We start from the raw sequence: 26752 nt of genomic DNA, 5'->3' as shown, positions 1-26752 counted from the left end.
CTAAATGATCAGCATATTTTTTTTTATTTTCGGAAGGTGCTCACTCAATCCACACACACACTAGTCAGGTTACTGCGTTTTCACATGTTCTTGTGAATTAAGTTAAATAAATTTTGAAATAAATATTAAAGGCGCCATATTTGATTTTTGCCTTTGACATAATTATATCCTTCCTACATCCGATTGATCGGATAATGTGAAAACGCACTCGCGGGCGGTAATCTGTACCTGTAATCTTAACCTATATTTACTTGTCTACAATCAACATCCCAAAAGTCAAATGAATGATCAGTTAGGTAATTAACGAATTAACGATTTTTTTGGCATTGAAGATTTAACGAAAATTGCTAGTTAGAATTACCAGAAGTGCAGTCACTCGTGAAAAATAAACCCGGATTATATATTTAGATTTTTGAGCCTTTTTTTAATCTTCAAGCGTTTGACAGATTGTTTTCATACATTTGATTTTCTACTTAGTGGCAGTGTGTTTCAAATATTAACATCATTTCATTTCAAGGCAGAAAATCAATTGAATTAAAACTTTTCGTCACGCATTAACTAATTTCGAAAAATAATTTGAGATATACTTGAAAAGTATATTCAATTTTGAATTGAGGTGAGCAGAATTTTAAAAAAGCCAATTCAAAAAATAAATAAAATTCAGATTCAATTTCAATATATTATAGATTATTGTAATAATTCACATTAAACTTAATTTAAACTTATAGCCCACATAAGCTCCTCACACTCCACTAAGATTTCTTTTATAGACAAAGGCGCTAAAGGTACTCGGTATAAAAATCTCCATCATAAAACCAATAAACAGATTCAAGTCCCATTTTATTATAAAAATCAAAATTACGAGTTATAATACATCTTTTCTCAATCGAACAATATAAATCGATTATAGCACATTGACATTCTTGTAAATAAATCATCGTGGACATAAATAACAAAATCGGATTGTACAGCCTAACACGTCAGACGGTGCCGCGGCCTATCGTCGGCCAGCGCCGTATCACTATATGTACACGTACCGACAGGTATAACTCAGTCTCATGTGACATCACCACACGCACACACCGCACTCTAGCGTCTATTGTTCGTGGTGGTCGGGCGCGTCCTCGGGCCGCGGCTGGCTGCAGTGGTACAGCACGTCCGCCAGCTCGTGCGCCACCTTCTGGTCCAGGATCTGCGACATGACCAGCGACAGCAGCCGCCGCTCGTGCCGCCGGATCAGCGGGCGGTTCTCCGCGTGCTCCGCCAGCCGCAGCAGCGTGGCGGCCGCGCGGCGCAGCATGTCCAGCGACGTGCCCATCGCGTCCGGGTTGTCGCGCAGCGCCGCCACGCCGTGCTGGTTGGCCACGCCCAGCGCCGTCTGCTCGGCGCGCTCGATGAACGCCACCAGCTGCGCCACCGCGGGCGCCTGCAGCGCCACCTCGCGCGCCGCCGGCCCGCCCGCGCCCGCCAGGTAGTGCAGCAGGTTCACCGCGAACTCGCGCACCACCGGCCGCTCCGGCCGGCACAGGTCCCGCGCCAGGCCCGCGCACAGCGCCGCGATGCGGCCCCGCGGCGGCGTCGCCAGCACCAGGTCCACGTTGGCGTCCGTCACGCACAGCTTGCACAGCGCCTCCAGCGCCAGTCGCCGCGGCGACAGCGGCGAGCCCGGCGCCGCGGCCGGCGGCGCGTCGCCCGCCACGGCCGCCGGGCACACGGCCCAGTGCAGCAGCCCGTCCAGCAGCGGCCGCGCCACCGCCTCCGGCTGCTGCTGCAGCTCCACGGAGCCGGCGATGTTGGCGCACGCCACGAGCGCGTCCTCGCGCAGCTGCGCCAGCGCGTCCCACCACCACTCGCCCTCGCCGCGCAGCGACGAGCAGCACGCGTCCTGGTCGGCGTCGTCCCGCGCGGCGCGCTCGTACGCCCGCGCGCGCGCGGCCCGCGGCGCGTGCTCGTGGTGTAGCAGCAGCAGCTTGCCGGCCAGCGCCAGAAACGCGCCCGAGCGCGAGAACTCCGCCTCGTTGCCCGGCACGAACGTGAGCCCCCGCAGAATATTGGATAACGCTATGCAGCGCTTCGCGAGAGCGTCGCGGCTCTCGCTAACTAGTTGAGACTCGGCTCGTCGCGCGTGTAGCACTCGTCCTCGTAGTCCTCGAGGCGGCGCCGCTTGAGCACGCCGGCGGGGTCGCGCACGGCGAGCGTGACGCGCCGCTCGACCTCCAGCTCCATGGGCTCGGCCTCCAGGTTGTCGCGGTCCTCGGCGGGCGTGGCGGGGCGCGGCGCGGGCTCGTCGGGCGGCGTGGGCGGGCGCGGCTCGGCGCGCCGCGCCGGGCTCGGGCGCCGGCGGCTCGGGCGCGCGCTCGCCGGGCAGCACGCGCACGAAGGGGAGCGGCAGGAACTCGGCGCGGAAGCAGGGCATGACGTGGTCGGCCAGCTGCCAGGGCTCGAGCGCGTCGTGGCGGTCCTCGGGCTCGTCGGGCGGCTCGGGCGCGAACAGCTCGGCGGCGGCGGCGTCGGGCTCGGCGCGGTAGGAGACGTGCGAGCGACGCCGGCGCGCCGCGAGCGTGTAGTTCTCGCAGGCGAGCACGCGCACGCGGTCGCCGGGGTCGGGCGGCGCGAGCGCGGGCTCGGCGGGCGCCTCGGGCTCGGCGGGGCCGGGCGCCGCGTACCAGGGCGTGTCGGGCGGCGGCGGCGCGTCGAACACCTCCGCGAGCCCGCGGTGGAAGTGCTCCAGCAGCAGGTCGAGCAGGCCCGGCATGTGCTGGAGGCCGAAGTAGCCTATGCAGTTGTCGTCGAAGAGCAGGATGTTGAGGATGTCGAGCGCCCAGCAGGTCTCGGCGAGCAGGCCGGACTTGAGCGCCATGACGACGCGCCAGGCGTCGACGGGCGCCACGTCGGCCTTGGTGAGGCGGCGCCGCTTCTCGCCGGTGGGCGCGGTGGCCTCCACGCACTCGGCGGGGAACGTCATCTCGCGCTTCAGCTGCCCGCCCGGGAGGCTCATGCCGGGGGGACCCTGCAACACAAACGAGGCCAGTCTTAAAACTAAACCACCGATAGAGTATATGGTAAGTATAAGTATTGCAACGGCGAAGCTAAGTAATGAAGTATGATGTGTGGATGAGGTGACTTACGGGCGAGGGCACGACGCCGGGCGGGTAGGAGTCCGCCGGCGGCCGCGGCGCGCCGCCCCACGCCGCCCCTGCCTGACCCTACAAACAGTATGTGCTCTTTACCATCGACTGAACTGAACCAAGCGCGCGATGGGAAGAAAAACGCCGATACGCAATTTACAAGAGCTAAAACAGCTCATACTATGAAATGATCACGTGATGTTAGTTATGTTATGTGTTTTATGTCATTTGGACGTGTGAATTTTTGAACAGGGTTACTTATTTAACCTTAAATGATAATTTTTTAAAAAATAAATGTACGGACACTGTTGATAATTATGATTAGTGTCAAATGGATGCCGGTTTGATTTCGTGTACTATGTTCAATTTAAGGGTCCCCCCACATCTAGGTCTAGGTATAATAAGTTGGTATGTTTAAACTAAAACAGTGTATGTAATATTGTGTAGCTCTGTCTAGTTCGTTAATTTTATTCAATGCACCTGTAGAGTTGTGATTTAGTGTAATGTAACCTATAACTTACATGTTTGGTTTACCTAGTGTAAGTTGGTTGATAATAAAGGAAATGAAATGAAATCTAGCGTCTCGCGAGCGTAGCGTCGGTCCAACTGTATGGCAAAGCCTGACGCCGCGTCGGCGCGACGTCGACGCGACGTCTTTTTTCATACAGTTGGCCCGACGCTACGCTCGCGAGACGTTAGATGTGGGGGACCCTTAATATGTGTAGCTATGAAAGAAGTCGAATAAAGCGGCATATATCAGAAGTCACTATCGTAAATAAATGTGGTTCTCCATCGCAAATGGGTTCTGAAGGGGAATTAGGTACTTTTCATTTGAAATTTATACTGAGAATCGCCGTCGTATTGTGACTCTGTGGCGCTATCATATAAGGCATTTTTTACTACAGATGCGTTTCGCCCGATTAGACTAGTCAATAGTGTTTTATTTTATAATGCGATGGTTTCTGACTATTGTAATCCCGTCATCCTTACTTCACACAGCTCGAACGTTCTTTTGTTATTTCGAATTGAGCTTATTTTCTTTGGATTAAGAACTAACGCTAATGAAGTGTTTAATTATCAATACTGTGGGTCTAGTGAAAAGGGTATAACTCAAATCGACTCGGCGAATTGAATCAATTTGAGTTATTACCCTTTTTCAGTAGAGTCACAGTATAGTGAGCGTCGATCGAGAAAGTATCAGGTTCGGAAGGGGATAGTGCGGGGCGTACCTGCGGCGGGTAGGGCTGGTGCGGCGGCCAGGGCTGCGGCGGCTGCTGCGGGCGCCAGGCGGGCTGCGCGGGCGGCGGCTGGCGCGGGAAGGGGCCGGGCGGCCAGGCGCCGGCGTAGCGCGGCCCCGGTGGCGGTGCGCCCGCCGGCACGGCCGCGCCCGGCGCCGCGTAGCCGTCCGCCTTGGTGAAGTCGGGGTGTCTCCGCGGCGCGCCCGCCGGCGCCGTCGCGCCCGCGCCCGCGCCCGCACCCGGCCCGGCGCCCGCGCCCGCGCCCGCTCCGGGCCCCATGCCTGGCTTGCCCGCCCCGTACTGTGGACAGATCGGTGTGTTAACGCTTCACCCTAGCCGGGAGGACGGACCCCGAGATGCTCGGTTTTATTACATTTCGCGTGCTAATTTTATACCGATATCGAAATTAATGAAAACCGTCGTCTCGAGGCCTCCTTCGATTTTTTTGTGCGATGCGTCCGACTTTTGGAATACGATCACGCGCGGGCCCATTCCTGCAAATGTGAAATTAAACCTTCCGTTATATTAAACGACCGATTTCGTTTTCGTACGACGAGCGATCCGTTGTGATCGTACCCTACGAGCCTTCCCACTTGAATAGTCAAAACTTTTACATAAATCACATACGAACCTTCATCTAAGAGTGTAAAATTTTGACTATTCACTGATAAAAAAACAATTGAAATCAACCGTCTGTACTGAAACATAAATCGTTCATAATGCGTAAAATCGTCAATACAAAACTATTCACTCCATTAAAATTTGTCAGTTTACCATTATTTATTACTTGACACGACAGCAAACTATTCCTCAGTCAGACAATTAATTCAAATATTACCAACAGAATTATATAAAAAGCAACAATAGGTGTTATTACTCTGGCCGTGATCCCGTAATGTGAACGCTTATAGAAAAATAATGACGCTTGTGGCTAATCTGAAGAGCATGGCGGCGCGCTGCCGTTTGTTTCTAGTACTCATACTGAGGCTCAACTGCAACATCCACAGATTTTCGTAGCATTTTCTTTGTCAAATAACGTTCGTTCTTTTTTAAAAGTTCACGACAGCAGTATGCACATAAAGAAATGTACATACTGCACGGCTAGTATGTAGTTAATAATCATTTGAGCCAGTTGCCTTAGTTTCCACGCCAGTATGGAACAGCGAGAAAACCCTCAGAAGTACGGCAGCGCGCCGGCCGTGCCAGCGAGCCGCTGCAATGTACAAAGCGGCTCTGCACTCGCGGCAAAGCCAACATGATCTGTGTAATTAATGCATGCAGATGATTTAGTGACCAAAGATTTATCATAAAAGCCACCACCACACACTCTAAACCTTTACTTCCATTTTTTAAATATGTTTTGGTTAAATTTTGACGGACGGGTTTTGGCGTGATGATTGAACAAACCGGAAAGCCAATTGATAGTACCGCAAGCCGAATTTAGTGAACAAAAAGAAGGATTGAATAGTGATATGCTCGGAATTTTGTCAAACTAGCTAGTAGTATTAATCGAATAAAATAAAATGAAGCCAAAACCACGGATGAGATTATGTCCCACATCGATCGCCATAAAGTATTTGCGTCGGTCTATCGACTATATTTGTAATCAATTCGATAGACCGACGAAAATACTTTAAAGCAGACATGTGCTATACCGCTTCATCTTATTGTTCACTGGAGCACCCTGGGTATGCGAAGTTACTCGGTTACTTATCATCACAGGTCTCATCGTTTCATATTTACAGTGAATACGAAATTTATTGAAAAGATTAATCGTATATAAAGTCAGGTGCCGGGTTTTGAGAAGTCAAGTTATGACGAATTTTTCAGAAGCAAAATATAATTTTTTTTGGGGCGTTGAGAGATTTTAATGTAGTTCCTGAAGAACAGTCGCTGCAATAACAATAACGCAGAATATGTTTAGAATAAGATAAGGTCCTGTGATGAAATCGTAACCAAATATGTCATCACATTCAGAGGTACTACAGAGGTATCAATAGATGAAGGGTGAGCACAGCCCTTGCGGGAGTCGTGAGTGCGGATGACCGGTCGCCAATGTCGGAAGCGTGGTGGAGTGCGTGGTACAAACGTCGTACATGGTAGGCGCGCGGCGCGGCCGGCAGCGGCGCCACCAGCTGGCGCGCCAGCTGCGAGCTCATTATCCCGCCCCCGCTCGCCGCGCTCACCGCGCTCACCCCGCTCACCCCGCTCACCCCGCCGCCCGACATCTACACAGACACTCAGCCTCAGCTCTGCGGCCGCGCTCCGTGGTGGCCCGGTGACCGGGCCCACCAGAATCCAGGACAGTTCAATAGACGAGGATACGACTAGCGAATTGTGAGAGTTGGCCGTAGCAGCTATGTTAATGGCCGTAGTCCACTATTATATGTTTATCATAGAAATATGATCATAGGCAACATGCCGTCCTTTTTCTTCACGTTGGAGAAAAAGGGAGGCATACAGACCTATGAGGGATCAATCCTAATTTAGACTGAAGCTTTGGTTTCCTAGGACATCGTTACCGTCATATACCGGCCGTTTCCATACTTCGTTCGTTCTAGTATGTAGACGGCAGCTACGAGTATACAACGGCACCGATTTCCTCGGAAACCCGCGCTTGACATGGCATATGTCTTAACACGTGAAACCTTGTTTACTGTACTGTCCGGGAGTCCGATATATTTTCGACTTTTGATGCAGCCTTAAAAACTATGCCGTTTTAATTACCATTTATTCAAATCATCATTTCTGTCATTCCTACCATTATATATTTTTCTTCTGGTCACTTAAATATCAAAATAAGTAATCAAAACGTATAATCGACGTTCTGTCAAGTTGGGACAAAAATACTTTTCTTAAATAAAACATGCTGCCATATTGAACCAATCGGATACTTTGAAAAAAAAGGGAATTTACTTTCATGCTAAGCTAGCCTGTTACAAAGACTACTAGTTCAATAGACAGGTAAAAGTATAACACACAAGCTAATTTGAGTACTAAAACTAATTATGCATATATGAGAAGTTATATAAGAAAAATCTAACTGGGGTGTTACCAAAATTCATCTTTACGGACGGGCAGTAAGTAAGTATAGAATACGATACAATAAGGCACAATATCACAAACATGATGCGACTGCCTGACATGCCAGGCATGCAGGACATGAATATTCTCAGGCTGATACTAGTTACGAACACACATTCCATTTATTGTCATAGTAAATATTATATTGATAAAAGAATCTACGTTTACAATTAACAGTCTACAGATCCATCCGACCTGAGATCTTTGACGAAATGAATAATTTGAAAGGTAAAGTACATATATGTCTCGTCTTGTCTTGTTTGAATCAGCAGAAATTACTTCGACACCCATTCCATTTCAGATTTGAGGCCTGTTTGGATCTAATAGATATAAAAGGACGTTTAGTTCATGAACAGGATTGAAAAGGACGTCTCGCTTCTATCCTACAGATTCATTTATACACATCGATCCGCCAAGACATGGGATAATAAATTATCTCTCAGTAAAAAATATCAGCGACACTTAAGCTCCTTCCGTGCAGATTAATCGATATGTTTAAATGAGTAAACAGTTGGCCATATAATTCGTCCAGTTCTAGACTATAACGAATCGAGGACCGCGAAACGCACACTCCGAGCGTGATCGTGAGACTGACGTCCGTTCGTTTCGTCCCAATCGTTTTAAACACTGGCGTTCAGTATACGCGTCCGACACGCTAGGAGGATAAATTTCGGGTCCCCGGCGTGACACGTTAATATCGTATACAAGTAGTATAAAAGTAGTAGTTACCTCGTGTTGCTGCGGCGGCGGATGGGGCGGATGGGGCGGATGCGGCGGGTGCGGCGGATGCGGCGGGTGCTGCGGGTGCTGCGGGTGCTGCGGGTGCGCCGGGTGCGGGTGCGGGTGCTGCGGGTGCGGGTGGCCGGCGTGCGGGTGCGCGCGGTAGTAGTCGGGGTAGGGCTGCGGCGGCGGCGTGCCCGCGCCCGGCGCCGCGCCGCGGTAGTAGCCGCCGTAGCGGTACTCGCTGCCGGCACCGTATCCTCTGATTAACATCACCATTATCGTGCGGGGCGGCCGGGACCGACTCCCGGCCCCGTGCCAGATACGCTTATATTTTGGTGGACGTTTAAGCCCCGACTTCGGTAAAATAACTTGATAGCCGTACGCCGGTTGTCCGGGTACGGGTTGAAATATTATATAATATACGGCAGAATTGAGCCACAGAGGCCGGATCACGATTTCTTTATACTTGATATTATATTTAAAAAAAAATAACAATGAAATATACTAGATAATAATCAAACTTTCATAACAGAATAATAATTATGTTCATTGTACCTACAGAATATCAAAATTTCAATCATAGAAAATATAATGTATGTTAATAAACAAATGTCAACAATAAATTATTTGTAAATTAGTAATTAAGATGAACAAATCTTACCTATCCCCTTCGGGGCCGTAAGGTGGATATACCGGCCTCGTAGACTGGTAGGGTGACCCGTATTCGTAGCCGTAACCGGGCTGGTAACCTGAAATATAAACAATTACGAGTTACTTACAGATCTAAAAAAATAACCTAATAGAACGAATAGTATATCATGCTCCATGTTAAAATGTTATTTCATGCGAAAGTAATTAAAAAAGTGTATTATACAATATTAAAGTTAACATTAATAATAAGACTAGCAAAATAAACTAGACAATAATAAGCCAGAGCTAGTGTAATGTTTTTTTTATCATCTTATTCGAAATTTTCAGACATCTTTTGTTGTTTGTTAAAATTCAAAGTCAAATATATGTATGGGCTGCGTCTTCAGTTTCTTCAATCAATTTAATTCAGTAAAACTTGTACATGAAATATGTGTTGTGCAAGAATTCTGAACCTTGTCGCTATTGGGAAAGTATTCAAATGCGAGCTGACCGAGCAAGGTGTCGACTCGGCTTTTGATAGGCAAGGTTTCGATATCCGAGTGTGGAACGGAACTAATAACCACCGCGCCGCTTGTTGAAACTCAACGTAGTCGGCTCTCTTTTTTGTCATAGTAAAGTACTCGAATTAAAATGTTATTTCATCCAAAAAGTTACTGTAACTCTTAAAAAGTCGTTTATTTGTAAGCTCTTCGGTGAATAAATGTGAACTTAATCGTTTTTGTTACTCAAAGTATGTACGGAGCGGATGATGATCGAGAACGGTGAACATGCGTAATGGTTATTAGATCCGCGGTTAAAGTGCGGGCGGTCGGGGCACCGAATCAAAACGGAGCGCTCTTGAAGTTGGCGGTGGCGGTGGTGGTGGTGGTGGGAGGTGGGTGGTGGGTGGTGGGAGGAGGTTACCTGGTGGCGCTCGGCGCGGCCCCGGCGGCTCGTCGAAGGGATTAGACGCGGCCAGGTTGTCGCCCGGCCCGGCCCCGCCGCCTACAACCACACAACTTGTACCGGGCCCCGGACTGTACGCTCACCCCGCAGGAATGTATATACGACTCGATGCTCTCCAACTATACGAACCCGGTCGAGAACGTTCTTCGAACTTGTCGCGTTAAACACTATTCGCCGACTATAAGTCGCCTAACATATACAGGCTTCCCGGACACCGACTCGAATCCGTTCGGTCTCGCTAAACCGACCGGTGCATTCCTCTAGGGTGAGCTGTACGGTTAAGGGTTAGTGAGAAGCGGTCACATGAGACGAATGATTGGTTAGCTGTGAGTATCTGGTTAAAAGATGGAGTTAGTAAAATTGCGCAAATAAAAATAATAAGCACCGCACGCCGCACGTCATAATCATATGCTTTAACTGCGTGCGGACTTTTCTAAGGTTAGATATTACGAAAATATTCGATTATATAAAAAATTAATGATAAAACATGAAATCTTTACAAGAGAGAAAATAAACTATTATTTTCGTAATACTTTGCTATAGAATTTAAAACTGTACAGGAATATTATTTAGTGCCAATATTATATCACAATGTGCCACTTTAGCTCGTTGTATATCCAAAGGATTTTTTTATCAACCTTTTCGCCGCCGCGTAAATGAAGTAAAAGGACGCTTTTTATTTTAACACGTCAAGTAACAAACAGATCAAGTCTTAACGTGTGGGGCACGTAACTTTATAACAAGTAAAATGCGGCGAAAAGGTTAATTGTGATACAATTTAGTAATTTCTATTTTTATTTGCACTAAACGTGAAATAATTTACATTTTGTAGCAGTAGTTCATATCGGATATAAAAGATTTTTGTTCGTATAGTTAGATGATATTTTGTAAATTCAGTAATTATTATTTTTGTAATAATATTTCATCCATGAAAACTACTACTGCAAAAATCAAGGTGCAGTTATGTTAGCACAACGTCCGACAATCACAAATGAGTACATACATACTGTTTTAATTTACAAGTGTGGATATGTACGGACCGGAGTCTGTCGAGAGTTTTGAATAGTAAGGTAGTGTCGGGGCGCGCACTCACCCTGGCTGGTGTTGGGCTGCGGCGGGTAGGGCGGGTACTGCGCCGGGTAGCCGTCCATGCCCGCGCCCGCGCCCGCTGCCGCACCTGCGCCCGCGCCCGCGCCCGCTCCCGCGCCCGCTCCCGGGAATGATTCCTGCGAGTTGCCCGACCCTGTGCACAGAAATCGCATTCAGTGATCGGTTCCACATTCTAAATGTGATCGCGCTTCTTATCTAAGCGGGCGACGGATTGTCGAGATTCAATATTAACATATCTATAAAGTTAGTCGAAGGAATTATACTCGAAGGCTTTCGAAATGCTCACGAAATGCGACACATTTTCTACGGAGAACGTTGTGAACTTCGCACGACAAATATCCATAATATTGACGACCGACGCTGACTGAATCTAGTATTGTTCACCGAACGACTAAAAATACACGAACTTTGTATTTTTTTTTAAATATCACTTGTGTACATCAACATTTTAAGATGAAAATTAGAATGTGTCTAACTAATGGACATTTTACCAATTCTCATCGAATAAGGAATTAAGTCAGTCACCAATCGAATAAGGAATTAAGTCAATAATTATAAGCCAGTGATAATGTGAAAAACATGAACCTTGTGTAGGAGTGGCGTTGGACTTGCCGCCCTTCTTCTTGGTGGAGGCCTCGACCTGGTTGATGATGGGCTGCGGGTCGATGCCGCCGCGGTCGAAGTGGCACTCGTACGCCAGCAGGTTCTTCGTGTAGTGCTTGCGCAGCGTGTACGCCGCCGACGACGACGCTCCGATCCCCAGCAAACCCGCGATGTCTTTCCACGTCTTGTTCTTTGTCACCTGGAATCCACAACGCTCAATTGAACGAAAGTGCGAGGAGAGAGCTGACGCGCGTCGTAAAAACGGTCGAGTCGCACAGCAGGCAATAAACTGGCGCAGAGTTATATTCGAGAAATCTTAGATTGATATATGAAGCGGAGTCGCGCGTGAGCGTTTGAGGTTATTACTAATCGGCGAGAACACGATTGGACGTAAACGGCGGGACATAAAGTGTGCATGTTTAGAGCGGCGATAAGTCGGAATGTTAACGAGTGGACTGACCATGGCGACCGGCGGCGGCGCTGGCCGACGCGGCTCTGCGGCAACATTGTGCCGAGCGGTCTTTGCGAACGCTTCAATGATAAAAATTTATTAACTATCGTTAAAGCCCCGGCGAGTTTATGACGCCTATTTCCATAAAGCCGGTACATGCACTAACATAAATCCTGAGCAGAGCCCATTAGCCTCGGTTGCATCACGAGCGTCGCTCGTAAGTTTTACTAGCAGCGCTTAAGTGATATTCCGGAGTGCAAATATTTACGTTCCAAAATGTCTTTCCGTAAACACAATTGCGAATAATTGGACTTCATTACATCTAGTAAAGTAAAGCTATTTGTGTGTAAAAAGAGATATGTAGGTATTATAAGTTAAAATTTCCAATTCACCAAGCCAACTAAGGTAAGTCGTATAGCAAAAAGGTAATTTATTGGCGTAAATAAATTTTAACTCGGTTTTTTCTGAGGCTATAAGTTAACGAAGCTTTTAGCCGTTTTTTAAGATATTATTTGCAATATTACTGGAATCATGCCACAACAGTCCAAGGCTTTGTTCGAGTATAACTAGTATAAGTACGACCACAAGATCCGCACAAGGTAATATTAATTAATGATAATGTTTATGATCTTAAGAATCGTTTAAGAGTAGGTGTACTTTTATGTTTATCACAAATTTTCTGATCGATACTTGACAATTTTCAAGCAAAGTCAGTGTCAACCACTTAATGATGTGGATGGGTCGTGTGTAGGAGCGTGAGCTCCATTTGTGTCGTATACCTACGGGTCGCAAAACTTTATTGAATTTTTACGCTACGGTGGCTCAACGATTGTACTGTTACCGTACAGGTCAATTCCCAAGAGGTGGCACGAATGGGGAATAAATGAGCGAATGAAAATATGCACGCGTGTGACAGATTAACCAATACAATGCATGTATATCGATACAGATGTCGCTCATACAATCAAAGTTTAGTGTATTCGCGGCCAGCTTTCGTGAATCGATCTGTAGTGTCGGTCCCAGATATAGGGGTGGGTATGGGTATGGGTATACAACTCACCTCGACGAAGCCGCCGCGGTCGCGCACGAGCAGATAGAGGCGGTAGAGGTCGAGCGGCTGCTTGGAGATGGTGGGGCAGGCCTGGATGGGCGTGCGGCGCTCGTCCATGAAGCCCAGCAGCCGCTCCACCCAGCCGCGCCGCTCGGGCGCGTCGTCCATCTCGTACAGCTTGCCCAGCGAGTCCGACTTCTGGCGCACACACGCTAGTCATACATCTGCTCCGGGGAGCGCCTAGCCGACGACCGACTGGGGACGCACCACGAGTCTACCCGACTACGATTAACTACACGCTTTTCACGTGTGTGTAGTCTATTTTGCGAGGCTCGGATTCGTGTGCGACTCAGTTGGCTTTCGGCTAATTCATAAACAGTGATCGGGTTTGGCTGCAAAGAGTGCAAAGCCGCGGTAAATCAAGTTGAAAAATAGTAACATTAATGCGACTTCTGCGTGGGACGAGGAAATTAGTAGCTCGTGTCAATTTAAAACACTCCCTTCGGTCCTGTTTTAATTTATCTCACTCGTACCGAACTTCCTCTTTTCGACACTTGTATTGTATTGTACTATTTACAGTATAGGTAAGCAATATTGTTATAGAATAATTATAGTAAAATAAAATTTTGGTAGACAATTTTGCCAGACTTGCAATCAAATCGCCGATCACTGTTCATGAATACTCATAATATTCAAGAAAAAAAGAAAGAGAAAATCAAATGTGCATTCACTAAAACTACTCCTCCTGGCAAACTCCTTTTGGCAAAAATGTAACGCGTTTAAATTTTAAATCAATTAGACCCTGAAACCTTTCTAACATTTAATACTTGAGTCAATTAAAATGGTGTTCCCTAAAAGTTCCTCCTACTTGGGACAGCAGAGCACGCCTCGGGGAAATAATCGTAGTCGATTGCGTCACCCGACTTCAAAATTGCTACGATTAGTCATCAGGAGTATAACCCTTTCTCGTATTAAAAAGTAACTTAGGTACTGGAATAAGTTTCGTATTTGTATGGCTTTTCCCTCCCAGGAGATTCCCTAATCCTGCATGATGTTATTGCTATTAATTGTTAAATATCTAAACGTCGCTAATGCACTTAAAACACAGCGACATTTTTTTAACTAGTCACGTATGTATCAAACCCCATACTTCTTTCACGAGTGAGCAATAACTATAAACGTCATGTCCGAAACGTCGAGTTAAATATAAACAATACAATACAAATACAATACAAATACTCTTTATTGCACACCTCAATACACGAAACCACATAGCAAGTATAAACAACAACTTAAGAGGTAAAACAAGAGGCGGTCTTATCGCTAAAGAGCGATCTCTTCCAGACAACCTAGGTAGTGGAGAATAATAAATTTAACCGTAAAAACGTAAGTTTTACGCGATTATGTCCCGATTTAATTTAATAATATGAATAACTATAACGACAAAATATCAATATAATTGACTGTTTCTTGTATTTGGATTGCAAACACTGTTTGAGTACAGTATTTGCAGGAATGTGTAGTAAATGAGCAATTCCAAGCAGGACTGGGTGAGTCAGTGCTGCAGCCGCAGCGTTCGAGCACTCGTCACAGTCAACAAGGAAAGCCCCGTGACGTCATTTTATACTTGCCAATAATAAACTTGAATCATGTCTAATTATAATGCATGACGCGTTTTACTATCAATTTGTTGCCTAACATATTTATTGTTAATACTCATTAGCAATAATAAATGCCTACTGACAGTAACGATAAACAACCAAAGAAAAAAACGCATTATCGGAATACGTTTCCTGCGTCCAAATTAATGACGTATACAGTTTATAAATATATTCTACTATAAGGAAACATTTAGCAGCGATTAACTACTTAATAAATAGCAAATTCATTCACAATATGAAGAAAATAAATACAATTACGGACAACACATCAAATCCAATGCAATAAATATAACCATCCAGTTACGCAGCTAATATTTTCCCCATTGTGACATACACAATACTTGACACAAAGTTTACATAGCATACGGATGTAGAGTATAATAATATATGAATAGTATAGAAACAAACAAAAGTGGCAAATAAATTTTCCTAAATCAAAAGCCAATAATGCCAACACCTGATAGAAAAGAAACAGCAGAAAGCAAGACACTATAATTGACACACCACATAATGGTACAAGTTTCTGTAACAAAAAACGCATAGTCATGCATTTTTCAGTGTCAATGTAACTTCATAGTTAGTAGATGCTCAAGGTCGCGAAGCGAGCGTCAGAAAATTATCATCGTTTTTCGACCCACTAGGTTTTCGACATTTTTGGTTCTCATTTCATTTTGACACTAAAACTAAGGAGGAATCTTTCTATTTTATCTGCTTCGGTGCATTTTATTTGCGCTTTTTATCGTTTCGTGCCATATTCGATATTTATAAAATGGCCAGGAGTGTGCTTCTATCAAGAAATATCGTAATCATGTGTAACAACGAAAAAGAACGACAATCAAGTGACATGAAGAATGTAGAAATGTCGGTGTAGGTAAATTTAACTATCTAATGTAAAGTACATTTGGTACACAAAAATGTCGACAATCTAATAAGAAGAAAAACGCTGACGATGGTAGGGGGTTAACCGCAAACATTGTGAATCGGAAATCATGTACTCCTTTCTCTATGGCTCGTTTTATACAAGAGCGATAGAAATGGATATGAAACGATGTCCCGATTTGAATGTTGGCGATAACCGCGACGAAAAGGAACGCTCGCGTCAGAAGGATCGACTACCATGCATTTGCTAACACAAGCTACGAGTAACGAGTGCTAACTTGGGTACTACACATGCTTAATGATCTTTGACTTGATATAAACCTTTGATCTGTAGGACTCCGGCTGTATGTGACTGTTAAACACCTGAAATATATGACAAATTGGATATTTGCTATGCTCCAGATTCGTGTAAATGTCAGTAAGTGTCTACATGTTCTGAAGGTAAGTGTTTGAAGAGTAGTAAGTAGTTAAAACAAGTTCCCAGACGGCACATTTAACAAACATAAAATAATAAATTCAAACATACTTTTACATTATAAAGCGGTATTTTCACTGATTAATTTAAACGCCCGCCCTAATAATCAAACATGTAGATGCAACCAGTGATATCACAAATAAGAGTAGGTATAAAATAGTTCTCGTTATACACGAAATAGAGTTATATTATTATTACGTGAGTTACCCGATTTTACACGTTTAATACTTTTACGAAATTACGAAGTGTACTTTTCCCCGGCGTCAAAATCGGTGTGAATTTAGCTTGAATCAATTTTAATAAAAGCCTATGTTATGTAACTTTGCCAACTATTTAAAATTTACAATATCATTCCCACACGTCGTCTTCCCCGGACTCGTTTCCACGCTCTAGACACGGGAAGCATACCATAACCGCTTCGAAGCACACCCATAGGTTTTCGCCTTCGCGGATAAGCTTTCGAGGCGGCTAAGGCGCGACCGTTGCGAAGTCATCTCGTCAGACGTGCGATCAGTAGGAGGCTCGACTCACGGGACTAGAGGGCGGGCGCGGCCAGGAGGAGGGCGAGGCGTCGTAGTCGTCGTGCGCGGAGTGCGAGCCGCCGCCCGGCGACGGCGAGGGCGCCGCGCTGCCCAGCCCGAACTCCTTGCGCTTGCCGCCGCCGCTCACCGGCTCCTCGCCGCTCGCTGGAAACACGACCGAGACACATTAGCGACTCCCAAACACATGCAGCTCCGGTTCCGAGGAGACAACTGCCCGGTGCCCACCCGACTCTGAAGTGGCAAAGGGTCCCTATAAACGTTTACATTCAATTACGGTAAATTTTGTTTCGAGTTAGCTCAGTCTCACTCTTTATTCTCTTTACCTATATGCCGAAAACGTATTCGGCGTATATCCAAAACAATATTGTGCAAACAATGACACAATCTATTGCCTAGAATAGACATTGTACTTGGTCCTCCACCAATCTACGAAGGTCATGAGAAACCTTACCTTTTTCGTGGGAATACCGTTGGATGCAATTAAACAGCTTCGAGAAAAATGAATATTTGACATATTTTTACGCACTTAAGACACATTTATAGAATAGAAAAAACTTTATTTAGGACGCTTAAACAATGAAAAAAATACATAAACATGTCACAATAATTGCATTTAAACGTCACTGAAAAGGTTTCTACTCAGCTTGGTGTCAAGGTACCTTTTGGATACTCTGACGCTGGTATTCCGTGGTACTTTGACTATTATAAAAATAAAACTTCAAGATATACCATGAGTATAAGAGGTAGATCCGTAAATTGTGGTCGGCCCGACTGGATATATATATATATTTTTCATTTATTCAGGAAACAAACATAAGTGATTAAGTTTTAAGAGTACAAAAGACCTATAGTTCCATTTAGTATCAAGTACACATAATTAAGATCGTCGAAACAGGGCTTGTGCGGCGTTGCCCACAAGTAACAGAATGAACAAGGTGACATATTTATATTAAGTACACCACTAAGAGAGTATCTACATTAGCGTTTTGGCATCGGAGATGAGGTTATATGTTACCTGCGGAGGCGTTGCTGAGCGTGCTCTGCTGGCTGCCCTCGTCGAGCGGCGCGCCGTCGGGCCCGGTGGTGACGAGCGCGGTGGCGGGCGGCGCGGGCCCGTTGTCGTGCGCGTCGCCCGGCGCCGTCGGCGGCGGCATCGCGCCCTCCATGCCCGGCGGGCCCATGTGCCGGGGCTGTTGCTGCTACACAAATACATTCATTCATCTTATACAAATCGTCACTACTTTAAAAAAAAAACTTGTATCTTCTTCTGTCAATGAAGAAAATAATGTAGTAAGTATGGTATAGAATGCATAGAGACTTACTACGTTTTAACTTTGAGGAAAAGTGTGAGATACGAGATTATTTCAAAGTAGTGACGAAATCATAATATATACATATTACAGTAGGCTCAAAGGACATAGGAGACAAGATGGCTCAAAACTCAAATGGTACACAGCAATAGACAAACAAAAAAGTGTACACGCTCTTTACTGAAGTCTTGATCTGTTTTGTGCCTAACAGCTATTGCTATTGCGGTAATCAACATTCTAAACTAACTATACAAATAAAATTTTCAGTATAAATTGAAAACTTGTTATAAAACATTATAAACTCAATGGGGGAAATAAGTCCGACACTAAAAGACTGAAAATGAAAATGAAAATGAAATATTTATTTTTCAAGTAGGCATATTACAATGCGCATATGAACGTCAAATAAAGCTACGCCGGCTCTAACCCTACGCCTCAGCCTCGAGAAGATTTCAGTCCCCCCTCAGTTGGGAGGGGGGTATCCACTATGGGACCGGCAAGAAACTCGGCGGGCAACTTCTTTTCAAAACATTACATCTTATAATTAACATGCATTAAATAACAACATACTTACAATTTAACATGCAAAAGTATTCATCAAAGAATATGAACAGACTAGGTACTCTATGGAAATCAATTTCAATAAATTATATTATTGCTTAATAATACGTCGTTCTTCTTCAGAGAAAACATATCAAATTGTCATAGAAGAAAAAGATAATATGAATCTCAATATCATTAAATATGTAATTTACCTACACAACATAAAATATAAAATATTTGATGTGCTTTCTTATCTGAACTGTGTCCTCTATACATAATACAATTATTTTAATTGCTATTCGTTTTTTGTAGTTTCTGGTTCGGGCCATGCATGTTTGTCTGTCAAATAGTCCTCGACTCTGTAATAAGCCTTTAACATCAATGATTTTTAAGTAGTTCTTAAGAGCTGGGAGGGGTAATCTCAAAGCAGTGTCAGGTAACTTATTATAAAAATGAATGCATTGCCCAACAAATGACTTCTGTACTTTACGGACACGAAACTTCTTTATGGCAAGCTTATTTTTGTTTCTAGTGTTATAATTATGGATATCAGAATTCTTAGTGAAACAGTCTAAATTCTTAACAACATAAATTATACTATCATAAATGTATTGGGAAGCTACAGTTAAGATATTAATTTCTTTGAAGAGTTCTCTTACTGATTCACGTGTTCCTAAGTTGTAAATAGAACGAATGGCTCTCTTTTGTAATACAAAGATAGTCTGTATGTCAGCTGCTTTGCCCCAAACCAGAATACCGTATGACATTACACTGTGAAAATAACTATGATACACTAGGCGAGCTGTCTCAACATTAGTCAGTTGCCTGATTCTCCTAACGGCGTATGCGGCTGAACTTAATTTGCTTGCTAGTTTCTTTATATGAGGACTCCATTGTAGATTTTTGTCCAATGTTAAACCAAGAAACAGTGTTGTATCTACCATCTCTAAGCATTCATCATTCAAAAGTATTTTTGTATCGATTGGTTTAACATTCGGCAGAGAAAATCGAATACATTTGGTTTTCTTAGAATTAAGAAGTAAATTGTTGACAGTAAACCACTGCAGTACATCAGCTAACGTGCTATTAATTACATTGTAATCCGTAGATTTTCGGTCAACATTAAAAAGCAGTGATGTATCATCAGCAAAAAGTACTATTTCACAAAAGTTTTTCACTATACATGGCAAATCATTTATATAAACCAAAAACAGGAATGGACCTAAAATTGAGCCTTGTGGCACTCCTAATTGGACTACAGTCCCGCTAGAGCGAGTTTTGTTAACAACTACTGTTTGTGTTCTATTGCTAAGGTAAGAAGACATAAAGTTTAGGGCATTTATAGACAAACCATAGTGTTCTAATTTCAAAATGAGCGTTCCATGATCCACACAATCAAAGGCTTTTGAAAGATCACAAAATATGCCAATTGCATCACAAGAATTTTCCCAAAAATTATATATATGTTTAATGAGTACCGAAGCAGCATCGGTCGTGGAACGGCCCCTTGTGAAACCGAACTGTTTGCTTGTAAGTAATCTATGTCTGTTGAAGTGTCCCAGTAGATCATTTAACATTAGCTTCTCAAAGACTTTACTTAGTACAGGAAGTATTGATATGGGACGGAAATTGGTTATATCACTCGAATCACCCGATTTAAAAAGCGGTATGACTTTGCTACATTTCATAAGATCTGGAAAGGTGCCTTGTGAAATTGAAATATTATATATTACGGCCAAGTAAGGTGCTATTATATCTATGACATGACTAATTACTTTAACTGATGTTCCCCATAAGTCTTCCGTTTTCTTTAAATTGAGTGACTTGAATGTTTTAACAATATTTACAGAGTCTACTTGACTAAATTCAAATGAATTATTACATTTCTTAACATTAGCACAAAGTAATGAATGGGCTTGAGCCGCAGAAGAATGTAAACATTTTGTGGTGTTAACGGCTATATTTGAGAAATAATCTTCGAATGCCGAGGCAACATCGCTGTTCGACACTATTTGTTGATTATCTGATACAATGTTGACTTGACAATCGCGTGATTTACATTTACCAGCTTCTTTATTTATAATACTCCAAGTTGTTTTCACTTTGTTGTCCGACACTTTCAATTTAGAACTAATAAAGTTTTTCTTGGCAGTTAAACACACTTTCTTGAAGATTCTTGAGTAGTTTCTTACATAGTCCAGGAATTCTGAATTCTTGTTCAGCTCTCTCTCACCATAAAGTTCATAAAGTCTTTTTCTACTTTTGTGAATACCTACAGTAGCCCATTCACTAAACTTTGTTTTAACTTTTGACCCACTAATAGATTTCACTTTGAAATTGTTATTAAATTGATTAAGAATTACATTGAAAACATCTTGATACAAATGATTACAGTCATAATGCGAAAATGGTATTATAGACAAACTATGTAGAATTTCATTTTTGAATGATTCCAAGCGAGATCCAGTAATGGGTCTATATGTTATTGTTTGTGGAGTATCATGAATAACGTTTAAGAAAGCTGCCCTTTGGCCGCTGTGATCGGAATGAAAACAGTTAAATAATTTCTTATCTATACATTCACAGTTACAAAAAATATTATCTAGGCATGTTGCACTAGTCACACCTACCCGGGTAGGTTCAAGAAATAAATTAAATAAATTAAATGATTTAAACAAACAGAACATTTTAACAGTATTACTAGATGACTCGAGCAAGTTAACATTAAAATCTCCACATACAATAACATGTTTTTGGCCCTTGCATACTAAATTCAGAACATTTTCCATTGTAGATTCAAATATGCTGAAGTCAGCTGATGGTGGTCTATAAACACATACAATAATATATCTGTCTAATTCAACACATGAAATTTCTATAGTTCTTTCTATGGAATATTTTACAACATCTTTGCGCTCTTTACACTTCATACAATTTTTAACAATAATAAGGGAGCCACCATGAGCAGCAGATTTTCTGGCAAAAAAACTAGCTAATTTAAAATTAACATAATCAAATATCAACTGTTCTTGCTTCAACCAATGTTCAGTAATACACATAACTTCAACATTATTACTATCTAAAAATAATCCTACTTCTAATTCTTTGCTGGACTAGAGTAGAAGACCGTGAAACAATTTAAATTACGTATATTATTATACGTCATTTCATTCGTTATTGTTAACATAACACATAATTACTATTACATAATATTACTACAATTTACAGGGCTAAACAACTGTAATGGCAATTAATTTGACATACATAGTTGTACAAAATGAGGTCAACGTTCATCAATAATAATGCAAAAAAATGAAATGGCTTAAAACGTTATTTTACGTTACTATGCTATTAGTTACGGTTAATGTGGTAAATGGCATAATTCTAGGAGCGCCTACCGTTCTGTGTAGTCAAAATAACGTCACAGTAGTTTTAAAAGTCATGATGAGTGTTGGAAACCAATTAATTATTGCCCGACTAATATCATGAATATACTGACAGGCCACATCGCTGCGTAAAAGACGTCGACGAATCTTTCGTTATGTTGTTAAGCATGTTACACTGCGGTATGGTCGGTCCTACGACAAATATTCTGCCCTCCTAAGCCGAAAAGTATCTATAGCTGACAGTTCCATTTTCCAAATTTTTTTTTGAGATAGCGCCACTCGGCTTAGGGCCACTTGCACCAACGGAAATGGAGGGATAACCCGAGAGTTAACCCACCATTTTATATGGAATATGACAGTTGACAGCCCACTAACCCTGAGTTAAGTAGTTGGTGCAAGTGGGCCTTAGCAGGGCAGTATTACTAAATTGACTACCACCTGTTCTTTAGTGATTATGCAAGTCATCGAAATCAAGACCGCGTAAGACCGTTTTCACATTATCCGATCCGATATCGGATGTCGGAAGGATTTCGATAGAAAAAATCCAAAATGGTGCCTGTAATGTATGGGACATCGGTCCGACATCCGATATCGGATCGGATAATGTGAAAACGCACTAAGAGCATGCGTTTTATGTTCTAGAATGGGACCTGGCTTCCTTTTGCGCAACTTACTTTGAGCGGCGGGTAATGTTGTGGCGGATGGGGCGGCGGGTGCTGCGGGTGCGGCGGCTGCGGCCGGTAGCCGTACTGGTAGGGGTGGTGGTTGCGGGGCGGATAGCCGTAGGGCTGCGGCGGGTAGGGCTTGTAGCCGTGGTGGTAGGGCTGCGCCACCATGGCGCCCGGCGGCGGCACGGGGCTCGGCGCCGGCCCGGGCGCCGCGCCGCCCGGCCGCGACGTGGGCCCGCTGCCGTCCGACAGGGAAGACGACGGCCGCGGCGGCATCGGTACGTTCTGCGTACCTGGAATAATCAAATATATTCATTTAAACAGTGTATTACCGTGTGACGTTTGATAATATTCATTAAAATCCTCTGACAAAGACACGACATACTGCAATGTCGATAAATTCCCCGTCAACAACCGTCTAATCTAGCTAGCCGCTAGATTAGACGACCAGAATCGATGTCGTATTTAGCCACTTCAATTAGTGCGTCACCGGGATGGCGTATGACTAGGGATGTAGACATAATTCGACACTAGTGTGATTAAGCTGTATCGAGAGTGCAAGCGGCATCGTTTTCGGGTATCGGGTGTGATCGATCGTCGGCTGGAGCTCGTATTTGAATAATACTGTTAACGAGGGCTCGCCTAAGCCGGGCGCATCAATCGAGGGCGGAGAGACGCACCGATTCACTTTCGTTTTCCGCCGGCACGTGAGCGGCATGCACCGCTAGCCTGCGAATTCTCGCTGCACTTTATTGCATCCGTATAAGTGCATACGACATGCACGCAACGCATTGACCGAGGCAGAGATACGGGCTGGCAGTGATTTGCGACGATGAAAGTGGTAGTGCAACTTTTATGTGGGTCGAAGTGGCATTACGAGGTCGCGTTAGTGTTACGTGAGGGTTAACTAACGTCTGTCAACGCTGCCCGCTTCACACGTCCCCGTCGGGAGCGTGACGCGTGCGTGGGTTTTGATCAAAATCAAAATCGCGAGAGAGCTTTGCACTCAATCACCGCCGGCTTCAGAGCGCATTCATGGAAGTGTCAGAAAAAGAAAGGGAAAAAACTGATTGCGAGAGTAGACTGGCAAAAGAACGGGAGCGCTTATGTGCGCACGGGTAACACAATCAAAGTGTTCAATTGCGTTTTGCAAGAGCGCAGAGGTAAAAAAAGAGGCACGTGTTAGTAGTCAATTTAATCTCATCAAGAGAGGGCCATTATCGAGTGTGGGGCGCGATCAGACGGCCGTCAGACAGAAAGGCGCCGCTTAATCATAGATAACACGGTGCCATACGCGCCCACCTATGAGCCGCGTAGGTACCTATTTGTTTATGAACGCGACCTTTAACGACTGCCACTGGTAATGGCTCCGCGCCGGATCAGTAACCTACTCGGAACCAATTAACTGTCAAACACATTCACTAACCAATCAGGAAGGCAAGCATGGTCGCGCGATAAGCGATTAAAACATCGGGCCGTCCCTATCGCACTTCCAAATAGTGCGGTAGGGATGACCAGATACTTTATCATTTATCGCGCGATTATGCTATCGTGCAGGATTTACGCTCTAAGCTAAAGCAGAAATACGCTTTTTGTTTTCAAATAAAACTAAACTTGAGAGTAAAGAGCGTTCCGATGTTGTCATTAGATTTAGTTACAAAACTTCGTTCTAAAGTAGGTATTGCCCTCATAGCGTCGGTAATCCAAGGGAGACGTTGACCTTGCTAACAAGCGTAAGTACTCGACAACGAGAGTAAACTTCCAAATAGAAAGTTATTCGAACTTAGCGCTAACTTCTCTCATATACCTAGAATTTAGTTTGACAGAGTTCCTTACATATTATTCAAGTAGTTGGGTAAACAGAATCACTCAAATTCACTTAAAGATCCTGCTTAAGTTCTTGGGAACTATTAGTGTAAATAAGATAAGCTGCTGCTGTGTGAAGTAAACTTGAGCTTGATTAGAATTTATTAGTAGCACAGTAAATCACGTTGCTACGGCTAATTCTTGGTTGTCATTCTAATGTATTACAGAGCGTAGACTTAACGTAATCTCGGCTCAGGAAACCCAGGATAAGCAGCTCTCTGAATACCCTATAGTTGTAACGAAGCCAGAGAACAACTAACACTGGGGAGCGGAACACGCTCAGTCCGTGGCCGCGCAATCAGGGATACACGACTTGTTCTGAATGTCAGCGGTTCCAATGTTGCACGACTAGGCGCGACCGAGACTTATGGCTGCGGATCGAAGTTCACTGGGTTGCATTGAAATTGAATTCTGGCGGTTGGGAAACATCGTACGTGCGTTATGCCAATATGCCGGCCGCTTAATAGAGGATTTTCTATCACATGGCTGCTTTAAGAGCCGACGGCGACTATTGCAATAGTCGCCGTCGGCTCTTAAAGCAGCCTGTGACACTATATTTCAAGAGTTTACCTGTATATATAATATGTGCAACAACAATTCACGGTGCCCTGTTGTTATGGTAAATATCAAAACACCAAAAACTTACTTCGTACAACATATGCTAATATTACGTGTGCAAGATTGTAGCTCAAACCTTAACCTTTAACACAACATGTATAAACACACGTACCCGAGTACATAACGTACCTGGCAACAGCCGCGACTATGATTAAAGTAACAACGTTCTTGTTATAGTAGAGTTGCAATTCTGAAACTGGAATTAGTACAAAACCAGCTCTGTCAAGGGCAGAGCCCGTCACCGCGGCCACCGCGCCGAGGTCTTTACTTTCCCATCTGAGCTGTGCCTCGGCGCAGATCTCTTGTCCCCTTCGAAGACACGGTAGGAACGACAGTTGGAGCGAGACGAGATAAAAGGCACTCGATTTAAACTTACGACGTGATTTCTTGGTAGTTGGCAGTGATATATCAAGCGCATTAAAGGATTGATCATGCACGATCTATACGACAAGAGCTAACTTCGCCTTTGTGATCATTGACGTACCTACTGTAATACATTTAAAAGCAATATCGAGTTCATCAATTATGTTCTAAACAGAAAATATAATTTAAAAAAACAGTAAGAATTAAATACCAATGCAATTGAGCAAATTGATTTTTATTCATTTAACACGTTCACTGCGAAACAGGTCATTCTGACCCTGTTCTGGACTTCCCCCTGGTGCGGCGACAGAAATGCGCAACTTTACCCTAGTGCGAAGCCAATATCATTGTGATATTTTATTATTTTTATATAGTCAAGTATACGTTTATATTTGTCATTTTACACTCTATTTGACAGCATATAAATTAATAAACAGGTCACATATGTCCTGTTCGCACCAGTCTTAAACTTTTGTTATTCAGTGCGGAACAGGGCCTATAATGACCTGTTACGCACGACCTTGTATAGCACTGGAGCAAAGTGCAAAATGCATTAATGTTGTTACCATATTATCAATCCACACGTTATTTTGTGGTGAAAAAATGTGTTTCGATTGTTTTAAATGAAATTCGTTAACTACAATATAACGCTTTTATACGCAAAACGCTTACAATTTTGCTAAATATTATTACGTAAAAATATATTGTAAAAAGTTTAAATTGCTTGATGCAAAATATTTACTAAAATTTCTAAAAATCGTTTTGTAAATAATGTTAAGAGCAAAGTTAAAAGTTTTGGTTGTATATAAAAATCTGGTTACATTAAAGGTAAAGAAAGTAAGAATTGGATGACTGGATCGATATATTAGTTCGTTTATTTTCCTCATCACTACTAAATCATCGACATTTTTACCTGTGCCCGTTCTGGCTGTGCGGTACAAGTCAATTTTGACCTGTAGGCCTAGCACATGATTGCCGCGAGAGTATGTCGCCGCGAGATAGACTACCCGTCCTTATGTCATTAATACAGTTAGAAGAAGACGTGTGATCTATCTCGCGGCGACATACTCCCGCGGCCATCATGTGCTAGGCCTACTGTTAATTAATTCGTCTATAAAATCTAAACGAACAGTCATCAACTTCGGCGAAGACAGTATTGTGTAGATTAGTTATTAGACTAAACATTGTTTCAATAAAATTTAATAAATGTGTATCTGGTAAAGGTATTTTAGGTAAAATATGAAACCCTCCTTACAAGCTGTAATTGACTTGTACCGCACAGAGAGAAAGCTCAATACAGGACTCTCATGGGTTGTAACGCACTGAGAGCGAGTTCACAAAATCCGGCTCCGCATGAACGTGTTAATCATATTTTACTTTCCACCGGGAGCTTAAGTTAAAGGCTTTAATTGGTGATGGGTTCATTAATTATACCAATTAAGGTCCGACTATTTATA

General features: G+C 43.7%; 1 protein-coding gene across 1 annotated transcript in view; it reads right to left on the bottom strand.

Moving 5' to 3' along the window:
• Positions 1-823: 823 nt before the first annotated feature.
• LOC125232804 (trithorax group protein osa) overlaps positions 824-26752 on the bottom strand; it is a 130248-nt gene continuing 104319 nt past the window's right edge. Inside the window, 15 exon segments of the mRNA XM_048138619.1 lie at positions 824-2106; positions 2109-2184; positions 2186-3010; positions 4358-4666; positions 6463-6594; positions 8180-8432; positions 8835-8922; positions 9728-9808; positions 10863-11012; positions 11465-11681; positions 12994-13182; positions 15846-15887; positions 16531-16685; positions 17557-17740; positions 22455-22741. Coding sequence (XP_047994576.1) covers positions 1097-2106; positions 2109-2184; positions 2186-3010; positions 4358-4666; positions 6463-6594; positions 8180-8432; positions 8835-8922; positions 9728-9808; positions 10863-11012; positions 11465-11681; positions 12994-13182; positions 15846-15887; positions 16531-16685; positions 17557-17740; positions 22455-22741 — 3998 coding nt within the window. The 3' untranslated portion in view covers positions 824-1096.

Source organism: Leguminivora glycinivorella, chromosome 1, assembly GCF_023078275.1.
Source record: "Leguminivora glycinivorella isolate SPB_JAAS2020 chromosome 1, LegGlyc_1.1, whole genome shotgun sequence".
In the NCBI taxonomy this organism is placed as follows: Eukaryota; Metazoa; Arthropoda; class Insecta; order Lepidoptera; family Tortricidae; genus Leguminivora; species Leguminivora glycinivorella.
Note: the sequence above shows the minus strand (reverse complement) of the source record. Positions and strands in the feature narration are given on the sequence as shown.